At 54.3% G+C, this 25,693-nt stretch overlaps 1 protein-coding gene across 2 annotated transcripts in view; it reads left to right on the forward strand.

Moving 5' to 3' along the window:
• TTC7B (tetratricopeptide repeat domain 7B) overlaps nucleotides 1-24,140 on the forward strand; it is a 186,373-nt gene extending 162,233 nt beyond the window's left edge. For both annotated transcript variants that reach the window (XM_087818586.1, XM_087818584.1), the window contains one exon: nucleotides 23,202-24,140. In XM_087818586.1, the coding sequence (XP_087674712.1) occupies nucleotides 23,202-23,423 (222 nt within the window). In that variant the 3' untranslated portion in view covers nucleotides 23,424-24,140. The remainder of the gene's footprint in view (nucleotides 1-23,201) is intronic.
• Nucleotides 24,141-25,693: the final 1,553 nt, after the last annotated feature.

The following is a 25,693-nucleotide window of genomic DNA, read 5'->3' on the forward strand; positions in this document are numbered from 1 at the left end:
GGGCCAGTGCCCATGATCAGTGGTGTGTAATATGCAACAGCGAGCACCGGACAGGAGTCCGGGGACAGAGTTCTGGCCCCAGCGGTGTCATTTGCTCACCCTTTAACTCTGGGAAGAGCCCACAAGCTCTCTGCACTGTTTCCTTTCTGTGAAATGAAAACAACTATATAGGCTGTGAGTTTCTGTAAGGTGTTAAGAGGATATGATTTCATAACTAATAAGTTAAATGTCTGCAGGATCCCAAAGCCTTCATTCTCTTGCCATTTCTCATAGTAACACTGCAAAATGCAGAGGGAGCTGAGCAGGAGGTCTCAGCAGGAGAATGCCCGATACCGGGCACTGGGCTCCAGGCAAGGGTGTATGCCTCCGAGTCAGATCCGGGTTCGAGCTCAGCCCCAGCCCTTGCTCCTGGGCAGCTGTGGGCTTGTTGCTTGGCCGTCAGGAGCCTCAGTGTTCCTGTGAATTGGGCTGTGACTCACCAGTGCATTTGTGAGACTTGAATGAAATGATTTACATAACAAGCCTAGCAGAGTTCCTGGAACCTAGTAGGTGCTCATTAAATAGGAAACTGACGACAATCATTTTCAGTAAATATAAATCAGACCTTATGATAATTACAGCTACTTAATTTTTTTCAACTTTTCTTTATGAGCATTTTGTAGCTCAATACAGCTTGATAATTTTGCATATTACCCAAACACTACTTTGTTTGATTAAAAATGTTACATGGCTTTTCATTTTTGTCTCACTATTGTAAGAGGCATTCATAAGAGCTTTAGAGACCGCCGTGCTTTTTCTAGAGCATTGCAGGAGAGGTATAATCAATGCCTGTACCTAGCCTTTTTATTAAAAAGAGGCAGCGCGCTTCTACCTAGGGGCCTATGAATTATTCAGAGAAGTATTTCTTGTCCATCCCCAAGGGGAACACATGAGACAAAAGATCAAATAGGAAAATCTCACCAGGTAGGTTTTCTGTTTCACCTTTGGAGCTTGTCAAGACACCTGAGCTCCCTGACAAATGCCAGGCGCTTTCTTCTGTGAAAGGAGCCGCCCATGGTGGGCCCAGCACGGGAGAGCTGGTGAGCAAGGGCCCCAGTGACAGCGTGGCAGCCCCTTGCCTTCTGGATCGTGGGCGCCGACGGGGCCTTCTCTGGCTCGGAGACATGAGCTGCTTTGGAGGTCTCACCAGGAGAAAATAGTAATAATAAACTCTTGAGACTGTTCTCAGTGCATCTGATATATTAAAAATCTATCTAGGCTAGAGGCAGGCAGAGACCAGCAAGCCTACAGATTTTAAGGAGTTTAGATTCTCCAGGTCCAAAATGGGCCAGGGACTGTGATCAGTGCGACTTCCAAAGGGTGGCTTGGAGGGCTCCTTCTTGGGGGCCTTGTAAGCAATGCGCGCTGGCCTGTGTACTCCCAGCCTGCCCGTGGAGGGAGAGCCCCTGGAACTCCAGGCCTCCGGCCCTGACGCATCGCAGCCCTCCCTCTCCGCCTTCCTCCCCGAGCTGCACAGGAAAGCTGCATCTCTGGCTTTGGACAGAGCGGGGAGGAAGGTGGCCTTGCACACACTCCAGAGGCCAAGGAGGGGGCTCCAGGCCAGAGCGGCCTGGGCTGGAATCCCAGTTCTGTCACTCACTAGTGTTGGGACCTTAGGAAGTTACTTTCTTTGTGCCTCAGTTTCCTCAGCTGTATAAGTGGAGATAATATCAGCGCCAGACACAACTTAAGCGTAGGAACTGAAAATCTCTTACTGAGCCACAGAAGATCCTGCCTGCCCCTCATGGGAACCAAACTGGTGTGTCAGCCCCTAAGTGTAGAGAAGGGGCCCAACAGTGGGGTCAGAAGCTGTCTTTTTACCAGGTCAAGGCCCAGGGAAGAGCCAGGGCTCTAGACCTAAGTGGCAAGGGGGCAGGAACGGAAATGAGTGTGGGCACCTGCCTGGCACTCAGGGAGAGGGGTGTGCAAGTGAGGATGGGCCAGGGTGCCTGCCCCGGGCCAGGTCAGGGCTGGGCTCAGAAGGTTGAGGCTAGAAGGAGTTTGAAGGACATGAGCACCGAGACCACCAAAGAACAAACCAAGGAGGTTCCAAGGGAAGGGACCAATTGTGGTTCGTGTGAAGGGAGCCCTGTGTCTGTCACAGGTGGAGACCAGGTGGCTGATGGGGACCCGGAGAGCAGTGAGCAGTCAGGAGCCCTGCCTGTTCCATGAAGGACAATTATTTATTCACTTCAGGGGTGGGGAAGGGGTAAGTGGTCGTGAGCCAGATCGACCGACCCAGCTCCCAGCTTGGAGGAAAGGTGCAATTTGAGCAGAAATGCAAACACAGTAATATTGTTAAAATGCAGTAATGACGTGGAGGCGGATGGTATTCATTAAAGTTAATGGGAGGTCAGGCTTGACAAGAGAAATGTGAATTAAACCCCAATGAAAATTGACAGTTTGCTAACAGTTTTCGCCTTCATATATGTGTTTAAACTCACATATAGAGAGAAGGGAGAAGAGAAATAACGTGCTTAATGTTAATAATGAGTTGGCACAAGACAAGAGCGGCAGAGAGCTGAGTGTGGGCAGAGAAGGGCGCAGTGAGCTGCAGGGATAAGGAATTTCAGAGCAGTGTTGACAAGGGGCGGAATTCATGGGCTGATCAGACTTTTCCTCCAGAAAAATCTAAAGGCATATTTTCATATCATTTTTGCATGTGTATAAATTTACATACATTTGCGTGCTATGCTTAAAAGCCTGTAGCTCCCAGTACCCAAAACGAGTTAATGAAACAGACAGCAAGCGTTTCCCCACCAGTATTTCATGACCTGGAGGAGGGGAGGGGAGGGGAGGGGAGGGGAGGGGAGGGGAGGGGAGGGGAGGGGAGGGGAGGGGAGGGGAGGGGAGGGGAGGGGAGGGGAATGGGGCTGGGGGTGGACTGAGGGCCAAGGAACAGCATCCCTGGGCGATGCTGCCCAGGCCAAGGACAGACACGGAGACTCAGGGTGGCCAAGGACAGAGTTACCAGGACAGAGACAGACTCCACAAACAGGGACATCTGCTTGTCCTCTGATAACGCCGGCCTTGGCTTGGGAGGGCAGCGTGTGAGATGTATGAGGTATGAGGAAGGAACAGGAGCGAGAGGAGCGTGGAAGGGAGCCAGGAATGCTGCAGGGAGGGGAGCGGATGGGGCTGGAAGGGAGAGCGTTGCTGAGAAATGAACGTCTCCTGGAGCACACTAGGAGGATGCCCTGCCTCCCCCATCCCGTTGGCAGATTGAGAATGTGGAACAGAAGCAGATGGTGGGGCCATTGGGGTTTGGCGCCATGGACAACTGTGGAGAGAGGGGGCAGATGTGCCTGCGGCAGGTTTGACGAGAACAGCCCAGAGAAGGAAGGGGGCAGTGGGGGCAACGGAGAGCCAGGGCGCTTGTCCGCCCCCCACCCCGACCCCGCAGCGGGGAAGGAAGAGCACTGATCTGTCAGCATGGTGGGGGGCCTTCAGCTAAGGCGAGCCTGGTACAGCAGACACAGGGGATTTCAGAGCTAATGTGAGAGATGGGAAAGGAGAGATTAACAGCACTACGGGGTCATCCCCTTGAATGTCAGAGTTCCCAAGGCAAGGTGGGACCAGAAAGGGGAAGAGAGCTGTCCGCCATGCACAGGAGGGTAGCTCAAAGACTGGGGCCGCAGAAAGCCCCACCCCATCGGCAGAGATCCCTGAAGAAAGGGGCTGAGGACTGGGATGAGAGAGATTGGAGACGATGGGTTAGGCCCAAGCTATCCGCCCAGGGAGTGTGGCAGAGGCCTTCCTGCCCCAGATGGGGGGCCCCTGGGCATGGGGTGGAGAAGGGAGACCACAGGAAGGTCTCTCTGAGTTACCCTAAGGGGCCAACTAATCACAGAATAAGCTTTCTGTTTGGGGCATGATGGGTCCAGAAGTGCCTGTTTGTCTTCTGTGAATGGCTGGTGGGACATGAAATCCTGAGTTCAGTCAGGATGGCTTCGGGCTAAGGCTTCCCACACAGGCCGTCTTTGAGGGTTTTCTCCATGCTCTTGTGTTTCTGAAACATTAGAAACCCCACCTCATGTGTGAAGACATTGAAGTGGTATTGCAGCTCCATTCTGAGGGAGCACATTAGCAGCAAGGACTGCCAGGGAGAATGGCTGTGCTGTTTGAAAAATGCATTTATTAATGATCACCGAAGGCGCATGTGCAGTGCAGGGGGCTGTTCTATGGATTGTTACTACACTTTAAGTTGTTTTACCATCTCTAGCGTTTGATCCTGAAGCATTCATCACAGCAGCACTGCCCTGAGAAGGCTGAGCATCCTCTAAATGGTCTGCAGGCTCCCGGGCTTGTTTACTGTGGGAAGACACCTCCTCCCAGTGTGTCTGACGAGCCAGGAGCTGGGCAGAGGGCCCTTGAGTGGCGGGAAAGAGGTGAGCCCTGGGTCGCCGAAGGCAGCTTGCACTGCTAAATTACGAAACTTTGGTGTTTTTCTCTCTCTCCCATCTTTTAAAGTTTCCATCTGTTTAATGAGATTTGGGCAAAATTGCTTGTGTCTCATAGTTTGTTAGTTAGCTACATGTTTTCCAATTTGTGCTGCCATTGGAGGAAAGACGCAGCCTGAAGTTGACGAACTTATCAGGGTCACTCCAGAGATGGAGTATCTGTCTGTCTGATTAATCCATCAGTCTAGTAAGGGGGCCTCGGGCCACAGGCAGCCCAGGGCACAGACACACAGGGCAGAGTTACACATTCTCGGGTGGAGAAACCAGCCTTGGAGAGGAGGCCTTTGATCCCTTCTGCTACTCTGGATAAGACCCGGGCACAATTAAGCTAATGAAATAGGATCGAGATACCCTTCCCCTTCCAAATGTGGCTCTGCAGAAGTGGATCTCTTTCATCCAAGGTATCAGTTTTCTTGCCGAGCATGGGAAGAATGATTGGCAGGAAGCAACACTTTACCATAGTCTAGTGAGGAGGCTCTTTCATCTAGTCATTGTATTTTCTTTTCTTTCAGGATGAAAAAGTGCTTTTAAAATTGAGAACAATTCTTTTCTTTGAAGAAAGCCTTATGAAATATTTAGATGCCCACCCTTCCTGTGCACTTGTGTGCTCACTGATAGGACTCTGGAAAGCGCACAGGCCCTAATTCCTCTGACACCTTCACTCACTGTAATTGGGGTTCCGACTGACTGTGAGAAGGAAGCAGCAGTGTGTCCTACTGGACGCCCGGGTCTGTCTTCAGCCCCCTCGCTCCCTCTTCTCATGGCACACACCACATTCTAGCTCCTGTGATAGCTTGAGGGCTCTTTAAGAATTATTAATACTTGGCATGAATATAACTTGAACCTCCACGGAGAAATCAATGTGTTTGTTCTCACTATCTAAGGCGAAATGGAGAATTTCCTTTTTTACTGATGGGAAAACTGCTCCTGGTGACTTGGCCCAGGTTACGTTGCGAGTGAGCAGCAGAACTGGACTGGAAGGTACTGAGGTTGGATGTTGGTGGAGTCGCTGAAGGTTCTGCAGCAGGAGTGATAGGGCAGCACAGAGGCTAAGAGCGTGGCCTTGGAAGCAGCCTGCCTGGGTTCACGTCCCCGCTTTGTCACTTCCTGGCTGTGTGGCTGGGATGAGCTCCTTCATCCTCCTGTACTTGCGTTTTCTCCAGCTGTGAAATGGCGATAATAACTGCCCCCTGATGGGGTTATGGTTCCGTGTAAGCGAGGCCACACGGGCTGCGTGGCACTCCGTGACCCTGGCCGTGAGCAGCACCGTCATTCTCTGTCATTTAGGTCACACCTGCGGTGGAAGCCCACGTGGATCTTTCTGACAGCGAGTGAGACATCTGCTTTCCCAATGGGCTGACCGTGGGTGTGGCTTTCCTTCTGATCTAGCATGACCAAATTTTAGCAATTGGAGGAGCTGAGATAAGAGTATATCATGCATGGCATGAGATGACCAAAGCGCAGTACTTTTGCTTTCAAGTGTTACTCTCCGACTGTTTTTATCCAGCCTGTAGCCCAGGTTGTTAAGGTTGAAAGGAATCTGTGGAGGCCCCAGCGGGCACGACTTGTCAGGTAGAGACCGAAAGCATCCCTTCTGGCAAAGCTCAGAGGGGAGGCCAGTCCGGCCAAACCAGGGCTGCTGTGGCAGACTGAGGATGGGTCCTAGACCCAAAGGGCAGGGGCTGCTCAGGCACCAGAGATAGGCCTGGGTGGCAGGACGGGCAGAGCCTGTCATGGAGCCCAGCTCCGATGTCATCATCTCTCCCACCCCGCCCCACCTGCTCAGCCCTCGACTCCCCTCTCTTGAAGCACTTGTGAACCAATGTGTAGTTGAACCGCTGCTGGAGCCCAGGAAAGGAGGGAGCCTGTCACCCCTGGCCTAGGGCAGCCTGGCTCTCTCACCCCCATGTGCCAGATATCATTAAATATCATTTCCTTAAAAAAAAAAAGACAAAAAACAGACACCTAGACCCCACTCCCTCAGGTCAGGTGAATGCTCTTACAGTAGAGTTTTGGTTAGTCACACCCTGTCCCCCCACCCCCTGTCATCTCTCCTCAAGGACACTCCCTGGTCCCTTGATGGTGACTGAACACGTTCTCAGCCCTCCTTCTGGGGTTCCCGCCATAGACTGTGAGCCTGGTGTCCCACCCAGGGCGTGATCTTCTTCTAATCTTGGGATCTTCTTCTGATCTTCTCCCAGACTAAGGGAGCCTCTTCTTTTGCCCCCACCCCAAACCCAGATTAAAGCAGCTCCCCTGGTTTCCCGGCCTCTTCTTGGCTTTCACATCTAGCCGGGAGGGAGGCCACTCCTCTGGGCGGAAGGAGGGGCCACCACGTTCTGACCGGTTTACATAGTTCCTGCACCGTCTTTGGGGAGGAGAGGACAGCAGTAGCAATGACAATCAGAGAGAGCCTGCCAAAGCTGGGGTCAGAGGTCGATCCCGGTGGAGAGGACATTGAGTAAGGGAAGGTATTGGAAATTATTTGGGGGAGGAACCAGGTAATTGCAAGGTTTCTTATGATGCAAGCCGGATCCTCATATCCTTTTGGAACTGCGTATTTTTAGCTTCAACACTCTGGTTGCTGGGCATTCGTATCCTCCTGGGAACGAACGGAGCGTCACTGGGGAATCCGGTCCACCTGCCGTGTGTCCACAGAACTCCTGCGTGGCTTATGACCCGGGTCTCGCCAGCCCCTCCCCAGCAGCGCCCCACCCCAACAGCGTTGTCTGGTGCAGGGATATTCTCTGCAGACATCTCCTGCCTGATTTTTGGATTCCTCCTCCCCCTGCAGCATTTTTCCATCGCTGGCCAGGGAGACGGCATGAAGCCACCCTGCTCTCCCCGAGGACTGAAATCACAGACCCAGAAGCAGCACAGACCCCGTGCAGGCGGGGAAATGCCAGCCATGACACTGGGTGCTGCTTTGCCGTAGCTTAAGGAAAAAATTAATTCTGTGTTTATTTCTGTTTTCTGTTTGGAGTCTTCGATGACTAATTACAGGCAATGCAGTGCAGTGTCTCATTAGTAATTATGATCTAAAATTATTTGAAATCTGACATACTCTATCTAAACCATGTAGTCTTAGAAATTCAGCCCCATTGTTCCAGTGCAGTTTGACATTTCTCTTCCACTGCCTCTCAGCCTTGCCACAGTTAACGCTCCCGGCTTGGGTCAGGCCCTCTAATCCAGGTTTTCAGTGATCAGGTCTCTGACTCCTGGCAGACCCTGGGCCCAGAGAGCTCCTCCCCTTGCTCTGGGGGGAGCAGTGGAATTTTCCATTGGCTCCGGGGATTGAAGGGATTGGAGGACTCCCACTCTGTGTCTTGAGGTCAAGCAGCATCTACTGAGCTTGTCTCCTTTCTCTTTTGCTCCCAACTGGAGTCAAGGGTTGGTCTCTCCCTGGCTTCTTACCTTGCCTGGAAGTGTCCCACCCACCCCCCTGCTGTGTAGGATCCCTTCTCACAGCGCTCTGAGCCTCAGATATGCCTGGATCCCCGGCTTCAGCCCAGATTTCTGAGCCCAGCTGGGTGCCGGAGAGTTTCCAGGTTAGCCTTTGGCACCCCTCCTGTTACCAAGGGGGTGGGGTGAGGGCTTGCCTAGGAGTAAGCAATGACAAATGTTCCAACGACAAATGTACCCAAATCACCAAGTCTCAAACTCTCAGGCTCTGGGAGGTCCTGACTCAGAGCTGAGGCAGGCCCTCCCCCTGCACAGAGCCGCAGAAGCCTACTCTGGGCCTGTCTTCAGAGACCTCCTGAGCGTGTCTGGGAGTGGTTAGCAAGAACATGCGAGCTGCTGACTAGAGAGTGAGGTGGCCGTATGCAGAGGCTCCAGCAGGGATATTTGGCAAGAGCACTGCCCAGGGTCAGAGGTGGCCTTGCCTCTCATGCGCTTCCCCAAGGCCTCGGCAGCCGCCTGGGGAGAGATCAGAACCAGTCTGAGAGCCCCACCACTGGCTTCCTGACCTGGGCTACAGCATCCAGAGCCTCAAGTCTCTGAGAGCTTTTGGAATGCCCTTTGAGAGCGCCTTGGCTGGACAGTTCCTCTGCCGAGGTCCCCAGGACTCCAGACCACTTGGCCCTGGGAGCACACTCCTCCTCCCCGTGGTCACTTCACCTCTTTTGCTTCCCACCAGGTGCACCAACTGATGCTAACCCCTCCCTTCCTCCCTCCTCCAGTCAGCTCCCTGCCTTTTCTCCTCTGCTTGGTGTTTACAGACACCTGTCTCTGAAATACCTGTGTCGGTGTTGCTTCTTTTCAAGCCTCTCAGAACATCAACTAGCTATTCACCCTAACAGCTTGAGCAGCAGGCGGGGCTTTCCATATGTGACCACCTCTTCTGTATCAGGCCGTGTTCCAGCATTTTCCTTAGCGTTGCATCCGGTCACCACTCGCTCAGCACACAGCCCCTTAGTAACTGTAGTGAGGATTCAATGAGACGATATGTGTAAGATGCGTGGAACCTAGTTTCATGCCAGATACTGGGCTAGATCCTGAGGACACAGACCTGCTGCTCCCCTCCAGTCCTGAGAGTCTAGAAGGAGAGACATAGCATATAGAAGTGAGTATAGAAGAGTCACCGGGACTCTGAGAGGCAGATATGCAGGGCCCGGGTGACCTGTTCACAGGTGGGGAGACAGAAAAGGCTCCACAGAAGGCGTGGCCTGGGGGCCAAGTTTAGGCAGCTGAGTAGAGATGTAGACTCTGCCACAGCTGGGGGACAGATGGAGTTTAAGTATATAATTTTAGAAACCAGCTGTTGGAGGGAAGTGTGAACAATTGGGGAGGTCTGAATGCGGGCAAGGCACTGGATGCTATGAGGCACTGTTGCTTTCGTTAGGCATGATATGGTTGGGTGGTTACATAAGAAAACAGCCTTATCTTTTAGATTCCTGCTGAAGTATTAGGGGTGAAATGTCAAGATGGGGTGACCTGGGTCCATTCAGGATGAGATGCCCCTTGGCATATGGCTGGGTGGGTCTTGAGGTCGGGTATTTCTGGAACTGGAGCCATGGTTGGGGGGCAGTGGCCTGTAGGTGGTAGCCAAAGCTGTGGGAGGGTCTGAGGCTGCCTGGGATGTGACTCACAGAGAGAAAGAAAGAGGCCTGGGGCAGAGCCAAGGAGCACCAATATCTGAGAAGCATGAAGGACATTTTACCAATGAAGAAACTTACGTTCTGATCATTTACACAATTTTTCCACAGCCACCAACTAATCCCAATTATAGCTGGGATATAGGCCTGGAAGTCTTACAGGAACACACACACACACACGCACACACGCACGCACGCACCCTTGGGACCTGGCCTTGCCACGAGGTCAGTCTTGATTAAATCCGTAATTGAAATGCTGGCTGTTGTCCTTCCAAATGAAGCAGAGATGGCTGGCCCACCCCCCACAGAGGAGCCTGGGGGACATGATTCTGCGTCTTCCTTCGTAAATAAAGGAGGGCAGCGTGCGTCCTGCAGGAACAGCCTCTCCTGCAGGCATCCGTGTCCACAGGCTCTCTCACCCCCTGCGTCGGGCAGCGGGCATCTAGACAGATGTGTGGGGCTACAACCAAAGCACACGCAGGCATTCCCTGTGGGGACCTCCCAGAACAAACTAGAAGCAAAATCTGCTTCTTCCTAAGACAACATGCATTTTTTCCAGGCCTTTCAAAGCCAGGCAGGTCAATCCAATTATAATTGGCTCTCTAATTAGAACTCCCACAAGCTGTTAAATTCTTTACCTGCTGCCTGGCATCTTACACGAAGGTGACAGACCTGCTCCTGCCTTTGGAATGATTAAAGAAAGCTGGCTGCAGTGCCTCTTTCTTGCTGTCAGCAGCCCCCTCCAGGCACCCCCTACCACCCCAGAACACCCACGCCCACCAGCGAGTGGGACATGGGACACAGCCCAGTTTACAAGAAAATTGGCTGTAGGGAAATCAGACTCGGAAGGCTGTGCCGCCAAATGGTCTTTTGGAGACTGAATGGGAGAAGACAAGGCCCCAACCCCACCATCCAAGATGTTGGAGGTGTTCGCAGGGTGTTTCAGGGGTGCCTTACGCTCCCCCAAGTGGAGTTGCTGGATGACAGAAGAAAGCATCTCCTCCCTCCCCGTAAGCTCCACCCTCAAGAAAACAGTGTTTGTGTGCTGGCCCCTCAGCCGTCGAGGTCGCAGTGTGCCTTGGCCCAGGATGGGTGTACTGCAGGGCACCGGCACAGTACACGTGCCCGTGTGGTCTCGGCGGTGCCTGGGCCCCTGCAGCGCCCCCCATGACAGGTGCAGGCAGTGCTGGCCAGAGCCCCCAGCCGCCTCTGCTCCTCTCTTCCCAGCTCCTCCTGCAGTGGCGTCATGGGAGCTTGAACGCAGCCCTGGTGGGAGTATTTATACCACAGAAATTGACAAACAACACACATCAGGGCTTTTTTCCCCCCAGATTGCCAGCATACTACTGGACTCACAGATCCAGATGGTTTAACAGGGCGAGGGGAGGCAAAGGAGATGGGGGGGGGCGGAGTGGACATAGACAGAGAAGAACACAAGTGTCCCTGACTCGGGACCTGGGGTGGAGGGTGCTGTGGCACAGGCACATCAGAGCTCCACAGTACAGCGGAGTGGAGGCCCAGGGGAGAAAGAACAGGACTTGGAATTGCCCAGGCCGGTGGGCCAGAGGGGCGTATGGTTGGGACACATTTTAGAGCAAAAAAGATCCATGTCTAAATTCTACCTCTGCCATGATTGTTGGCTGGTATGACCTGGGACGTGTATCATACAGAAGGGAACTTTCCACCCCCACAGAGCCGTCGTGAGGGTTGAGTGCAGTTCTGAGCACCTGCCCGGCACCTAAGCTCAACCTGGTAGCTGTCAGTTTCCTGTGCTTTCCATTCTCCCACGGCAGGCGGCTGCGAGGACCGTGTGTGCCATGTGAGGTTCCCCAGAGGCCGTGCAGGGTGGACATGGGGTGTCCCCTTGGTCCTGCCCTCCCCTATTCTTTGGGAGAAGGAAAGGGCTCGCTTCTCAGCAAAGCATCCCAGTTGGAGAGCAGGGATGCCCGGTGGGTCACAGGGAGGCTGAGACCCGGCCCCTCAGCTCCCAGGGCAGACAGAGCCTCCAGACAGGTCACCGCTGCTACCAGCGGCCACCCCGTGGACGCCTCTGTGGACCGCGGTGAGCGGTGCAGCATTATCTTTCCCAAGCCCACCCAGTGTGCGAGTCACGTGAGCCCAGCCACAGGAGCAGTATTCGTGGCGGCTTTAATTTACTCTTCCCATTTCCTCCTCCCTCCAAGCGGTTGTCTGTGCCCCTCAGGGCCCCACTTTGGAGCTCCCTGCACAGGCGCTTGGCTGGGGGCGGGCTCCATGCTCCCTCTTAGCCGGGCCCGTTACACAGCAGGTGGCCCTGGCACATCAGCTTAGCCCCAAGACCTCTGTTCAGAGGAGGGACACATCCGTGTGCTCCTCCCACTAGAGCTGATGGGGGATGCGTGAGGACATGGCTCTAATCTTGACACTGATTTGTTCCATACTGAAGTGATCAAGGCTAGGAGCTCAGCTGTGCAGGAAAGGAAAGTGCCAGGCTCCGTCCCTGTTCCATTTCCACAGCGGCCATCCGGCTCCCCAGTGGCAGCCGCTCTCCGCGTCACTGGAGGGGGGAGTTTATGACAAAAGCCCAGGAGGGAAAACCCCCATTTCCAAGCCAACGGCCAGTTTTCCCTTTCCTCACTAAGTTGTGGCTTTCCTGCGCTGCGGCACACCAGGAGTGCGTGGGAGTGAGTGAGAAGCACTCGGGCAGAGCGGAGCACTATCCAGCGAGCCCCCGCCCCACCTTCCTGCCCGATTCCATGTGTGAGTTCTCTTGTTATTTGTGGGGGGGAAATTCCCAAGGCTTATCAATTCCAATCCTCCCTCCATCACAAACTATCTTATCATTTCTGTCTGTCCCTGTTTAAAGTGGAAAAATAGTTGGCAGGGATGGCGAAGGTACCTCCCCAGCTGGGCTGTGCGGGCCTGGGGTGGAACACCTCTCTGCACTCCCCCCCCCCCCAGGGCAACGGCAGCCTCCCCAGAGGGTGGGAGGCTGGGCTCAGCGGCCTGGGCTCCAGAGGGTGATTAGCAGCAAACTTTCCACTGCGTGGATGGCTCAGGCTGTGGGGAAGCACTGACCTCCAGGCCGTGCTCTGCTGTTTCCTCTGCCCGACTTGTTGTTGGTGAGGGTGGATAAAAATAAACAAATCAGTCAACCAGGGAGGTGCACAATGAAGTCAGCAGGAGTCTCTTGCCCATTACCAATGGAAAAGTGTTAGCACCCACAGAAAACACAGCTGGGTGAGGCAGGTCCCAGGGCACCAGGGCCAAACTGCTGCTTTCTCTCTGCTAGGAGCTGGTAGCTGAGATTCCTGTTCACGCTGGGCCTCTGGGCGAACACTCATTGTAACAGCAGAGCTTGCACTTTAAATGGCAAAGGGGGCGGGGGGGGCTGGAGGTTCATTGGGGATGTTACCAAGGACAGTCTCAGGCTTCAGAGTAAGGAGGATGCCCAGTGTCCCCACATCTTTCTGGGACCCCAGGGCTTCCTCCTGTCCCCCTTCACCCCGTCCATGCCAGGGCCTCCCGCCCAGCGCATGAGCTGACCTGAGATTCCTTCTTGCCGGCGTCCTTTGGTGTTGTCTGGGACTCGCTTGGTCTGACATTTCTTTGGTTAGGTGATGACCTTGCAGAGCCTGGGAACAGCGGTGCTTCTGGGTGTGTTCTGAGTTCCTAAGTGCCCTGCCTCAGGCTGCAGCCTACAGGGACTCCTCCGACCCTGGGCCCAGGGTCCCATCACCCCATGGGCCTGGCGTGCCAGGACCCTGCCTGCAGCAGCATGGGACACCTGGGCATTGGGACACTGATGAAAGTGACTCAACTGCCAGGGCTGGAGCTGCGGATGGGGGAGGCACTGGGGATGGGAAGATGGAGCGGCTCCCAGTGCCTTGGCTCTGTTTTCCCAGGAGAAGGCAGGCACCGCCTTAGTCTTCTGGTGCTGAGGTCAGAGGAGCTCAGACACCCGTGCTGAGGTGAAGTCATCCTTCCCTCTTTCCTGATTGACCAAATCTTCACACCATTCATTCTGAAGGGGGAATAAAAGGACTCAGGGTTGGGGTGGGGAGACTGCCAAAGGCACAGGGTACCCATCTCTGATTTGGAATGTGACCAGGTACCTAAATGGCCTCATCTCCAGGGAGTTGTCTTAGATTAGCACAGCAGGCGGATGCCGCTGGGAAGTGGGGGTTGCAGGGAAGGGAGCTGGGCTGCCCATCCTATCCTGCTGTGCTTAGCAGCATCCAGACCGTGAAGGGACTGCTGTGTACCTTACCCTCCCAGCCCCCATCAGAGGGCGCTGGGTAGGTAAGCATTCTTCGCATCAGACATCCCTGCTGCAGCCAAGTCCTCCAGTGGTCACCTGGGTCTGGAGAGCCCTGGGTCTAGAGAGCCCTCGGTCTGGTGCTCCGGAGTCTGACAGCCACCATACAGAGCTGGACAGGGAAGTCACGTCCCCAGAGCTTCTCCCTCAAGGAGGATTGTTCCCTGGGTGACCCAGCCATGAACCATGGGGTCCAGAGCCACCTAACCCAGGGAAGCCCCCTGGAATGCGGCTCTGAGGACCCTAAATGCCCAACACCCTCTCTAGAGACCCTGGGAGCCTGGCAGGGAGCACAGAGCCCTGAGCTGGCCCCCAGGGCAACTGGGTTCTGAAGCCCAACTTGGCCCTTCCCTGGCTTGGTAACTGAGCCAGGTGCCTGCCCTCCCAGGTGCGGCTGCCCAAGAGACAGGAGCCTGTCCCCCCCGGTCAGGTATAATCAGGAAGAGGCGTCGCCCCCAGGAGGAACTAGACACGCAGGGCCAGACGCCTGTCCACGGGAAGCTTTCAGAGGCAGAGGCATCAGATCCGACTCGGAGCAGCAGCTCCTCCACGGTAGCTGCGTGGCCATGAGCTGGTCACCCCGACTCTGAGCTTCAGCCTTTTCATTTGTTTAAAAAGAAGGGGGGGAGCATCTAGTTCTCTCTCCTTGAATGTCCTCCTCATTCCCACTTCCACAGGCCTCGCTCTGCTCCAGGCGCTGGGCCTCCCCTGTGAGAGACCCCCCGACCCACAGAGGGGGTCTGTCTGGGGCAGGACCTGCACAGGCCAGAGAGGGCGAGGAGCCTGGCAGAGAGCACCCTGTGCCCAGCACCAAGCTCGGTACATTGGTGCCTGAATGTGCACAGGTGCTTAACAGGAGTTTGTGGAAGGAAGGAAAGAACTAGAAACAGCTTTGGTTGTAGCAGAGTGAAGGAGCCCCCTGGAAACCCGGCTCCCAGGACGCTGTCCGCAGCTCGCTGTGATCTTGGCAGAGTGCTTTTCTGCCTAGGTCCCCATTTTCTGCCTGTAAAATAAGAAAGCTGGCCCTTTGGGAATGTTCGTGTGCCCTTCTCTGCCATCCCATCCCCGACACCTTTGGTGCCTGCTGCAGAGAGGGGACAGGTTGTGGAACTTTGGTACTTGGAAGTTGCTGGCACCCTGGCCACAGCCCTCCCCTCAATGTCCCCCGACCCTCAGCGACTGTTCTCTAAAAGCCACCACGTCCTGTGGATGTTTCAGCAGTGATGCTGAAGTACCTCATTTCAAGGAAAGGAGGCCAGAGGAGATTTGGGACCAAGGGGCCTGAGTCTGCATGAAGTGCGCTTGCGGCCAGACAGGCCCTTTGACTTGTGGTCAGATCTCCCCATCCTCGCTGCTGCTGTTTACTGCCTGACAGCCCATCGCGCTTCTGACTGCAGAATAAAATCCTCCAGAACATTCCAAACCATCCTACAAGAAATCAGCTTTAAAAGATTCTGCAAGTCAGATGCTTTTAAAAAATTTAAAAAGGAAAAGCCACAGTCCCTTTTTCCTGGGCTTAATGGCTTCTTCATTGGAACCCACAGCAAGGCCTCCTGCAGATGCTACGTTAAGCAGCAGAGCTTCCTGAGGCAGGGGGAGTGGGGTGGGGGTCTGATTTGCCATTTCTCTAAGGCCCTGGAGTGAGTGGAGGGGGCTGTGCGGTGCTGCTCTGGAAGCTTCCTTCAGATCCCAAAGGGCTGTCAGGTAGAAAAGGGAGGAGACGTTTCCACCTGACTCCAGAAGACTCAGCAAACATCAGAGAGTGGGAATTAGATAAAAGGGCTAATTAGGGCTCCACATTTTTAACCAACAGTTCAGACTGCCCACTAAAGGTGTGGGCTGCCTGGGGAAGTGGTGAGCTCCCCGTCACTGGAGGGTGCAAGCAAGAGTAGGAGGCTGCCTGTCAGAGACTGCAGCAGGGGTTGTGTGTCATAGGGCAGAGGCCCAAGCCCCCTCCTAACTCCAAGGATTCCGGCTTCCAGAGCTAGTTGGTTGCTGGCTTAGAAAAAGAAGCGGTTTTTGAAAAATTGAGTTTTGTTTCCTTCTGAGTTGAGTTCAATGCTGGAAAGGTCTGGTCCCCAGAAGGCACATTTCTTCAAATAAAACATTTGACCTGGAAAGGGGGCCCCATGAGAGCGCAGCCTCCTGCAGCCGTCAGATACCCTGAGCGAGCAGAGGTGTGGGCAGCCTCTCAGGCTGACTGTGGCCATCCCCTGGCTGGGTGGCGGGACGGAAGGGGCCAGGGTCTTTCCTCCTTCCGCTGGAATACTCAGCACCGATTCCCAGCACACAGTGGTGAGGGAACGCCTCCGAGAGGTGTCTGTTTAGTGCCCAGACTACTGCTCCCTTCCCCAGGCTCGCCTCCTCCCAGCCCTCCGCCCCAGAGCCTCTCCCTTTTTTGGTTGCTTGGGCCACGGGCCTGTCCCTGGGGCACTGCAGCCCCGCGGTTGCCTGAGGATCCTGCAGCATTTGGCTTAGGTGACTTGCAGAAGAGCGAGGGGAGGAACCACCCTGTGTTTAGTTCTGACGCTTGAGCAGGGAGAGTGGGAGACGTGGAGGACAGTGACAACGGCCGCAGGGATGCCGGGAAACTTCCCTGCAGTGTCTCCGGCCCGTCACAGACGAGAAAGGCCAGCTACCTTGGGGCTGCTTCCGCCCGCCGCCACCAGAGCCTTCATCTTTCCCAGCCTTGGCTGGAGCTGCTCCCGATGCACGTCCAGTGTGGCCCTTGGCCAGGGGCCGCTCATTGGCGTTTCCCTCCTCTCCTGTGCCCCCCACGCTCTTCCGTCCAGGTCCCCAGAACAGGACGCCTGCAGCCCTTTGGTGCTCTGAAGATCATGAGTGTTCCGTTTCCCCACCCTCCAGGGCCAAGGGTAGGGTGGATGGGACCTGGAGACCAGCAAGCGCGGGCCATGATGGACCAGGACACCCTCCTGTGTACGCCGCTTAGATGAGGGCGAGGTTGTCAGGAATGGTGAGCTGGGCCTTTGGGGAAACTGTGTCAAATTGAATATAACGTCCAAAGTGAAAAGACCAGCCCCACACCAATCCCTACCCCAAGCTTCTGACATGCTGAGAGGAAAACGGAGTCACACCGATTCCCGAGGGGCGGGGGGTGGGGGGGGAGCGTCTTCTCCAGGACGCCCTTGGCTCGTTCTTGCTGACCCAGTGAGAGGCTGAGTCCCAGCGTGTGGACCCGCCGCACTCTGGAGCTCCAGTGGGCACAGGTGTAGGGCTCAGCTGCCCTCAGCCTCAGCAGGACACCGAGGGTCTGGCTCCTTTGCAGCTCCTGGCCCGGTTAGGCAGGTCCCCCATGGCAGGCATAGCTGGCAGGGACACACTCAGCCCCTGGCAAGCCAGTGCGATTTCTAAACACTCAACACAAACAGAGTGAGACACAAAACAGAGACCAGGCCTCACCCGGAGCTGCTGGCACCCAGGTGGAGGAGCTGGGCGCTGCCCCCTCCCCACCTGTGTGTTTCCAGTTCCTTCTCAAGGCATTGCTGGAGAGGAGGGCGGGGCTCAGGGCTGCCCCCTCAGCTGCGCCCACCAAATGCTCCTGCTGGTGCCTGTGGTGCTTGTAAAGAAGAACTAGGTGCCCCGGGAGCAAGGGAGGTGGGGGCTGCCCTAGGCTCCGCATTCCTGCAGCTGCTCCAAGGAGATCCTTTCAAAGCCGTGTCTCCTGTGGTCTCCTCAGAGTGGCACAGGTTGCAGTCTATTTTTATCCTGAGAACACCACCACCACCAGCACCCTGCTTCTCTCTGACCCACTGCATCCTCGAAAAGGAAAATGCAAAGAAGTGGTGGCCCGAGTGTGCTGGTTTTTCTCATCTGATGCTTGTATTTCAGCCAATGCAGATTTCCAGACCAGCCAACCAGCCTACAGCTTCTGGGAGGGGGCAGGAGCTCGTGGGCAGTCTCCGTTCCCTCTTGGGTTCTGGAAGCCACTCTTGGGGGTCTGGTAATCTTCCAGAAAGTCTCACTCTGTCACGCATGTCGCCTCTGGCAGGATGAGCAGAGAGCAGCTGGGTTGAGCCCTGTGCTCACAGTCTAAACCTTGGGGCACCTGCTGCATGCCAGGCCCTCTCCCCCTGACACCTCCAGGGGTCTAGCTTCATTCTGTTGAGCAGGGTCAAGGCCTTGAGCAGTGCTCTTTTCCTCCCTGGCCCTCTGTTTCCTCATCTGTAAAAGAGTGCAGGCCAGAGTCTCAGGTGGATTTTGGAGTGTTCCTGGGGAGCCGTGTCAGGTCTGTGGCGCATGAGCAAATAGCTTGAGGGGCAGCCATGGCAATGCATTGGGCTCCTGTGGGAACAGAGAACTGTCTCCCATGGGGCTGCTCTCTGGTGACCGCCTATCTGCTCAGCATCAGGCCCGGTGGTGCAGAGATGACCACAGCTCACCCACGCCCCACCCTCCAGGCACGTGCAGCAAAGCCTCATGGGGGAGCAGAGGTGGAGATGAGCCACCTGGTTCAATGTAGTACCAGTCACACAGCACAGTTGTGGAAGCACTTTCGAATCAGTGAAACGTAGGATACATTGGTTATAATCCCTTGCACACTAAGGATTAATAGGCTCCGTGTATTTGTCCTCCAGGTTTATTTGTATTTTTGAAGGAGCTTCCTGACAGCCCTGCCCTAATTCCTCACTCCCATCCCTGCAGTGGTGTGGTGGTGTAGTTTCCAACCCAGGATAGGACAGAAAGATCTGTAAGTGCTCCAGTCCCACCCCTGGCACCAGACTTGCTTCCCTGCCTTGACCTTGATGGGGCCCCTCAGCCTCTGCAAAACACAGGCCAGCTCAGATGTGGCAAGAGCAGCCTGCTGCTCTCGGCTCAATAAGCCAAGCTGAGCCCAGCCGGCGTGGCATTGACCTATGAACCAGGAGGTCACAGTTCAATTCCTTGTCAGGGCACATGCCTGGGTTGCAGGCTGGATCACCAGCAGGGGGTGTGCAGGAGGCAGCTGATCAATGACTCCCATCATTGATGTTTCTATCTCTCTCTCCCTCTCCCTTCCTCTCTCTGAAATCAATACAAACATATTTTTTTAAAAAACCAAGCCGAGAGCAGGGTCCACGTTGTGGAGTCTGCAGCAGCAGCCAGGCCCAGCAAGGAAAGCACAAGGGAGCTATTCATCTCCATGCTGCAGCTGAATGTTTGATTTCCAGAGCATCGTGCCTGGGAAAAAAGCAGCAGCCACAGAGAGAGAGACCGCTTGCTTGACCCCCAATCAGAGCTGAGCTGAGTGGCTTCTATTTAGCGGTGGCTTGGCTTTGGAAAGGATGCCTCTTGCATGGATGTCATCTCCCTATCCCCTAGAGGAACAAGCAGTGGTCCATGATGTGCCCTTGAGCCCAGAAGGGCTGACTTGGCACTTGGGCAGAGCACCATCAGGGCATTTAAAATCTCCCAAAAGGGCTTTTGTCCTGCAGCCCCGCTGTTGGCCTGAGCCAGAGCTGCAGCAGGAGGCCTGGTGGCAATGTGCTTAGTCCTTGGGCGTCAATTATCACACATACACACACACACACAAAAAGATGGGAGTGGGGAAGATGCTAATTGTCCTCAAACTAGCCAAGTTCGTTTTGTCTCATTTGAAATAATGGGTTTAATTTAATCCCTTATTTCCTATTTGGTGCAGCAGCAAGATCTTAATGTACAAAACACCTGATTATAATAATTACAAGCTAAGCTTGGGAGGCCATGTTCATTTGTGTCTGAAGAAAGGAGCTATTAAGTTACCTCCTCGGTGACTCCCCTTCTCGGGAGGCCGGCCCCAGCTGGCTCCTCACCCTCTGTGGCTCCGGAAACCAGGGTTGGGACAGGTGGGAGCTTGTTTGCACGCCCTCTCCAAGAGAAGAAAGGAAGGCCTCGTGCACGAGTTCACATCTCAGGCCTCAGAGGTCGAGGCCGAGCGCTGCCTCCCTGCGGCACAGCCCAGCGCCTGGCACATGGCAATCTCTTGGTTGCATTAGGATATTCATTGGGCCCCGAGCTTTGAGAGCAGGCCTGCTTCTTGCCCTGCCTCGTGTCCCCAGCACATGACTAAAATCTGGGCAATCATTCAGTTGGTTTGGGGATGTTGATATGGGGGAGGGGGGTTATTGTGGTGATGAAATGTCAGTCATCAAAATCTCTGTCTCCTGCCAGCCTGGAGGGCCGGGAGTGGAGCCGTGTGCCTCTGGGTAGCGCTGCCTAAGGGGCCAGTGGGACCTGGGCTGCTGGGTGAATGGGCATCGTCAGGCTCTGGGCAGATAGACTAGAACAGGTGGCCCTCCAGTGGGGGGCCCAGGCTGGGACTGACTAAGGTTGGGGAGGTGGAAGGGGGCTGGGGGCTGCATCCTGCAGATAATTCCTGGGCTGTCAGACCAGCTGGGGTGAACCAAGGAGTTCACACTGGGGGAAGTTGGAGAGAGCTGGTGGTGAGAATAGTTAAATGCCAGCCTCAGGAGTTGGGCCTTTGATCTCTGGAGAAGAGAGGAAACAGGGCCTGTGGAATTGAAAAACAATGTTAGGGTTCTAGGACCTAAGAGCACATCAAAGCCAGGAAGGCCCCTCCTACAGGAGAGGGGCTTGGGTGGTGAGTCTGTCCAGACAGCCAACACGTCTAGGTCCCAGCCCACCTCTGACCAACCCGCCAGCATCACTGGCACCAAACAGTGGCCCAGACCCCAGCCAGAGCTTGTTCTGGTTGATCTCGTTGTATGACTGATTTCTGAGCTGCTCTTGGCTCACCGGGGCACTGGAGAGGGGCTTATTTTTCATTCCTTCGCCTGGCCTGAGTTGGCAACCCCTGGTGAGTCTGTGATGTCTCCCTAAGCAGCTCCAGCCTTCAGAATTAATTCCACTAAATAGATTGCTCAGGAAACTTCAAAGTCGTCTGGAAATGGCAGCCTGCTCCCACACTCGGCATGTAGTTCAGGTATGGGTGGGAAATTTCCAAGCCCACAAGAGCCCTGGAACACTAGAGAACCACAAAGACTCCTAGGTGCCCAGTGCTGGGGGTGATGGGTCAGATTAGCCCTTCGGCTGGTTCCCTGCAAGCTTGTAGGGGGCAAGCTGCACCCACATCCAGCTGCCTGCCCCCTTTCAAGTAAAATTCCCAGCGCAAGGACTGGTGTCCTTGTCTCCAGTCGAGCAGGGTGGGGGCAGGTTGTTACTGCTGAGAGTGGTGGCCTCTGGGTCTCACGGGGCCAAGGTCCCCTCTTCCTGGGTCCACGTCTCGTTGGTCCACTTGCTGGCTAACAGGACCCCTGGTCCTTTGGCACCTGTAGCCTCATGATCACAGCCAGCCTGTGGGTACTAAAGGGAGGCAAGGAGCCCTCCTAGTTCTTGAACGAATCTATAGGATGCTCCCAAAAAGCAGATCTGAGCCCGAGAAAAGCTACGCCCTGGAAAGGAGCAATTTCTCAGTCACGACCAGGAGGAGTAACAGAGTCAGCGTTGAAGAAATGAAAGGGAAGACACAGCAGGGCAGCTGCCCATTTGCTGTTGCTCAGTTGTAACTGGGTTAGTGCCTGAGGGGCTCAGGGCTCGTCTCTTAAAGCAACAGAGGGAGCAGTGAGCTGGTGGGAAGATGTGGTCGGGAGAAGTGGTGAGAACAGGGACTTTGGCCTCGGGCAGACCTGGGCTGGCCTGCAGCTCCTCACTCCTGGCCCTGTGACCTTGAGCAAGACACTTGGCCTTTCTGAACCTTGTCTCCTTGAATCTAAAGTTATGGTCATAGGAAATGAGCCAAGAACAAGTGCGCAGCGGTAGTGTGACCTAAATTACAGTCTCTACCTGCAGCCAAGTAACCAAGAGGCCTCTTTCTATCTTACCAAGTGGCTTGTCCCCCCTCACCCATTTGCCAGACATATGCAGCGTGTGTCTCCCTGCCTCGTAGAGCAACAAAAAAGGTTATGTGTATTCCGTACTTTTGATGCCCCGAGAAAGTCATGCCATCTAGGGATATGATGGGGCTTCTTTTGTAATATTTGTGCTGCTGCTGGCTGCCACCATCCAGAACCCCTCCCACCCTCGCTTCTCTGCTGGGTAAGTCAGAATGTTCTAGAGTAAGCTCCAGCTGATAACCTCCCCCAAAGAAAGAAGGCAGGAAATCAGTCCTCACATCCTGTCGATTGCAGACTGGGAAGGTGGCCTCCCATTCCTCCTGCCTGACCTTTGAGGCTGGGAAGTGAGGGTGTGAAGCTCTCAGATGTTCTCTAAAGGACCAGAGTGGGAAGAGCACCACCAAGGAGATGGGTGCGATTCCTTACCACCCCCGCCCCCGGGCTCCTCCCAAGTGGATTTCAGGCAGGCCCTCCAGTTCTAAAGCTTCAGGGAAGGACCCACCCTCTGCCTGGCCCTGGCTGCCCTCTGAGCCCTCAGCTCTGGAAGATGCCATCTGGGGCCTGGTCCTCACCACCCAGGGAGCTAGCATGGGCATCGTTAAAGCAAATCTAGATGTCAATGAGAAAGGAAACGTGTGATGTTTTCTTTCTTATTGACATCTAGGGCCTCCCTGATATTCTCAGTAAGATTCCATTTAACCAAAGGTTTCCAGGGCTGTAAAAAGGTTTGAAATCTGCTGATCAAAAAGTGTGAAGAGGCACTACCTGAAAAGATGTTCACTGAAAGCTGTTTATAATAGCAAAGAGACTGGAAACAACTTAAATGCCACACACACACACACACACACACACCTGCCAGGGAGAGATTGAGTCCAGAGTACACCCATTCCCTGAAAAAGTACAGACACGTCAGTTGTGGAAATGTGCAACTTAGAAACATGGTTATGATAAAATATTTGGGGACCAAGACATGCCCCTGATTAAAATTAAAAATTGACAGCTGTGCTGAGGCTGAGCTCAGGGGCTTGGTTAGGATAGGGGACTGTGAGCTAATTTTTAAAATTCTGTTCTAATTGTTATGAAAATAATGCCACAAATGACATTTCTTTAAGTTAAAAAGCACGACACCCCTCTATGCAGGCAGGTGTCAGCTGGTACATGTGGGACAGCCCACTGGGTCAGCACAGACCACGCTTGTCCCGTTCACTCCTGGGTATTAACTATTCAGATGAAGTGTGTGAAATTGCTGTATTTCTCATTCAAAAATTGCTGGATGTCAGCACCTTCATTTGGCTCAAGTGACTGCTTTGACTGTTGCCCCTCAATGGCAGAAAGAACTGGAACTCATTGTGTGCCCAGCCTAAAGGAGATGCATGCCTACCTCCAAGGAACTTGCTGAGACTCAAGGACAGATGGAAGCCCAGAGCTGTAGGGTCTCTCTGACTGTCTGTCTGTCTCTCTCTCTCTCTGATGCCCACAGGCCCTGATCCTTCATCAGCTGGGCCGCTACAGCCTAGCGGAGAAGATTCTTCGAGATGCGGTGCAGGTGAACTCCACGGCCCACGAGGTCTGGAACGGGCTGGGCGAGGTCCTCCAAGCTCAGGGCAACGACACGGCCGCCACCGAGTGCTTCCTGATGGCCTTGGAGCTGGAAGCCAGCAGTCCCGCAGTGCCCTTTACGATCATCCCCCGTGTGCTCTGAGCAGGCCCTGGCTGGGGCACCCCAAGGGGACAAGTCTGCCACACCGAGGCCCCGGATGAATGTGTGACTGACCACAATGATCTAACCAAACGAACCCCGGATCATCGCTCTCCTCGTGCGCATTCTGTTGTTCCGCCAGCCCAATGATCGATTCTGAATCTACTGACCTTGTCCAACATGGATTACGTGCCATATTCTGTTAGTTGACATCTGAGTTTTAAGTAACATGGTAACGGAATTAATCCTCAAATGTAGAAGAATATATTCAAAGTTAAAATTCAGTGGCAGAACAGATTATTTTTATCAGAGCTGTAAAGAAAGCTGTTCTCTCCTCCTCGCCACTCCTGCCCCACCCTCAGCCCAGAAACCAAATGTGAATCTTCTTTTTCCCACCTCAGTGCTCGTCCAAGCCAGGACACCAGCCGACAATTCCTCGGTTTTGTTGTCGATAATTGTACCATGTGATGAATTACTGTCCTCACTTAGAACAAAGCCTGAGTCCAAGAATATTTATATTTTACCAATATATGCCTGTTACAAGAGAAGGAAATATGAGTTATTTAAGTTTAACTTTTTTATGTGAATTCAGAGTTTATTTATCAATGGAAATATGTACAAAGAAGCTTCAAATGGAATATTTACCGACATTCCTTATACATGACAGACACTTGGCTAAATGGGAAGATGATGTTAATAATAAAATGATTTTTAAATGGACCCATGGCCTGTGTTGTCAGTGAAAGCACACAGACCCGAGAGGCCTGAAGGCTCAGTTCCTGGGGTGGGCAGGAAGCTGTCTGCACCGGGGGCTGCTCTGAATGGGCCAGCCCTTGGCACTAAGAGGCCCTGCCCTGGTTTTAGTGTGAGAATTCACCTTTCCCAGCTCTCCCACCTTACCTGGAATTGGAGCATGTGCCTCAGGCCTGGCCAATCAATATCTGGCATTCACTGGCCACCCAGGATCAGGAATGAGCATGTGACCTGAAGTGGTCCAGTCAGAGAGGGAGCTGCAAGTAAAGGCTCTCACTCTTCTACTGGACTTAAAATTAAACCTGAGCGATGGGGCTAGAATTGCAGTAGCCCTCCAGCTACCGTGGGGGGAGAAGGGTAGACGTGTTGGGGTCAAGTGTGAAACCAGAGACTGAATCCAACAGAGTGGATAGCAAAGACCAAGGACCAGAAACGTGAGCGGACCTCTCCAATCCCTTGGAGTTTCTCGGCTGAGCAGCTGTGAGTGGCCCTACCTTGCCAGGACCTGGGAAAATGTGGAGGGTGCACGAGATCTGATCTTAAGCACCCTAAAGTCTTAAAGACCCCACCCAAGCTGGGTACAACCTCCCCAACTCACTGGGCAGGCAGGCAAGGGGGCAGCTGAGGTTGGGAGAGAACACAGGCAGGAACCCGCTGTGTTCAGAGCAGACAGGCACCCCAACCTCAGCACTGACCTGCCAGGAGACATCTGGGTCTCCGAGTGGTCATAAATCATGGAATTTGCAACTTGAGACAAGAAATAGCAGGTGCTCAGTGGGGCAGCCGCTTACCGACTGGAGGGTCAGGGCCCAGCCCTGCCACCCTGTGCTGAGGTTCTGGGAGAGGCCCTCCCCGGCAAGGACCTGAAAGCAGGATCCCAGGTGGTTCTTGTGGGTAGAGCCAGTGAACCTCAGGGGTTCTCCTTTCAAGGCTCCCATTTCTTAGTCATCTAGAGAACAAGCTGAGGGTGAGGGTAGAGAGTTAGAGGAGAAAGGGAGGATGGGTGGACTAGGGAGGGAGGGAGGAGGCCCTTCTTTAAAGGATGCCAGCCCCTCCCAGCAGACAAGGATCTTGGGCACAGGGCCAGGTTGGGGCTAGAGGGAGAAGGGCACAGCTCCTTCACTCACTTTCAGGGTTGGGAGGGATGTGAGCTCAGGATCCCCCCAGGTGAGACCAAGGCCTCCATCTCTTGTGCCCCTTATCTGTCTTCATGGTCTAGGAAGGCATGCGTGTGTCCATCTCTGACCACATGGAACAGCCCCCAGACTCCTCCAGATGGTCATTCAGATCTCCTCTGTGGTCATGCAGTCATCCTCAGATGCCCCGTCCCATCTGCCCACAGGAAGCCCAGCCCTGAGCCTGGCACCTTCCCCACATTCTCTATACGTCGGCCCTCCACCCTGTCCTTGTGGGGCACCTCAGGTAGCCTTCCACCCCCACCCCAGCCAAGGCCACAGCACTGTGGCCTTTCCCCAGCTCCCCCAGCATAGCCAGTACTGGCTAGGATGGGCAGTGCGGCT

The sequence above is a fragment of the Miniopterus natalensis genome, chromosome 1 (assembly GCF_054644295.1).
Source record: "Miniopterus natalensis isolate mMinNat1 chromosome 1, mMinNat1.hap1, whole genome shotgun sequence".
Taxonomy (NCBI): domain Eukaryota; kingdom Metazoa; phylum Chordata; class Mammalia; order Chiroptera; family Miniopteridae; genus Miniopterus; species Miniopterus natalensis.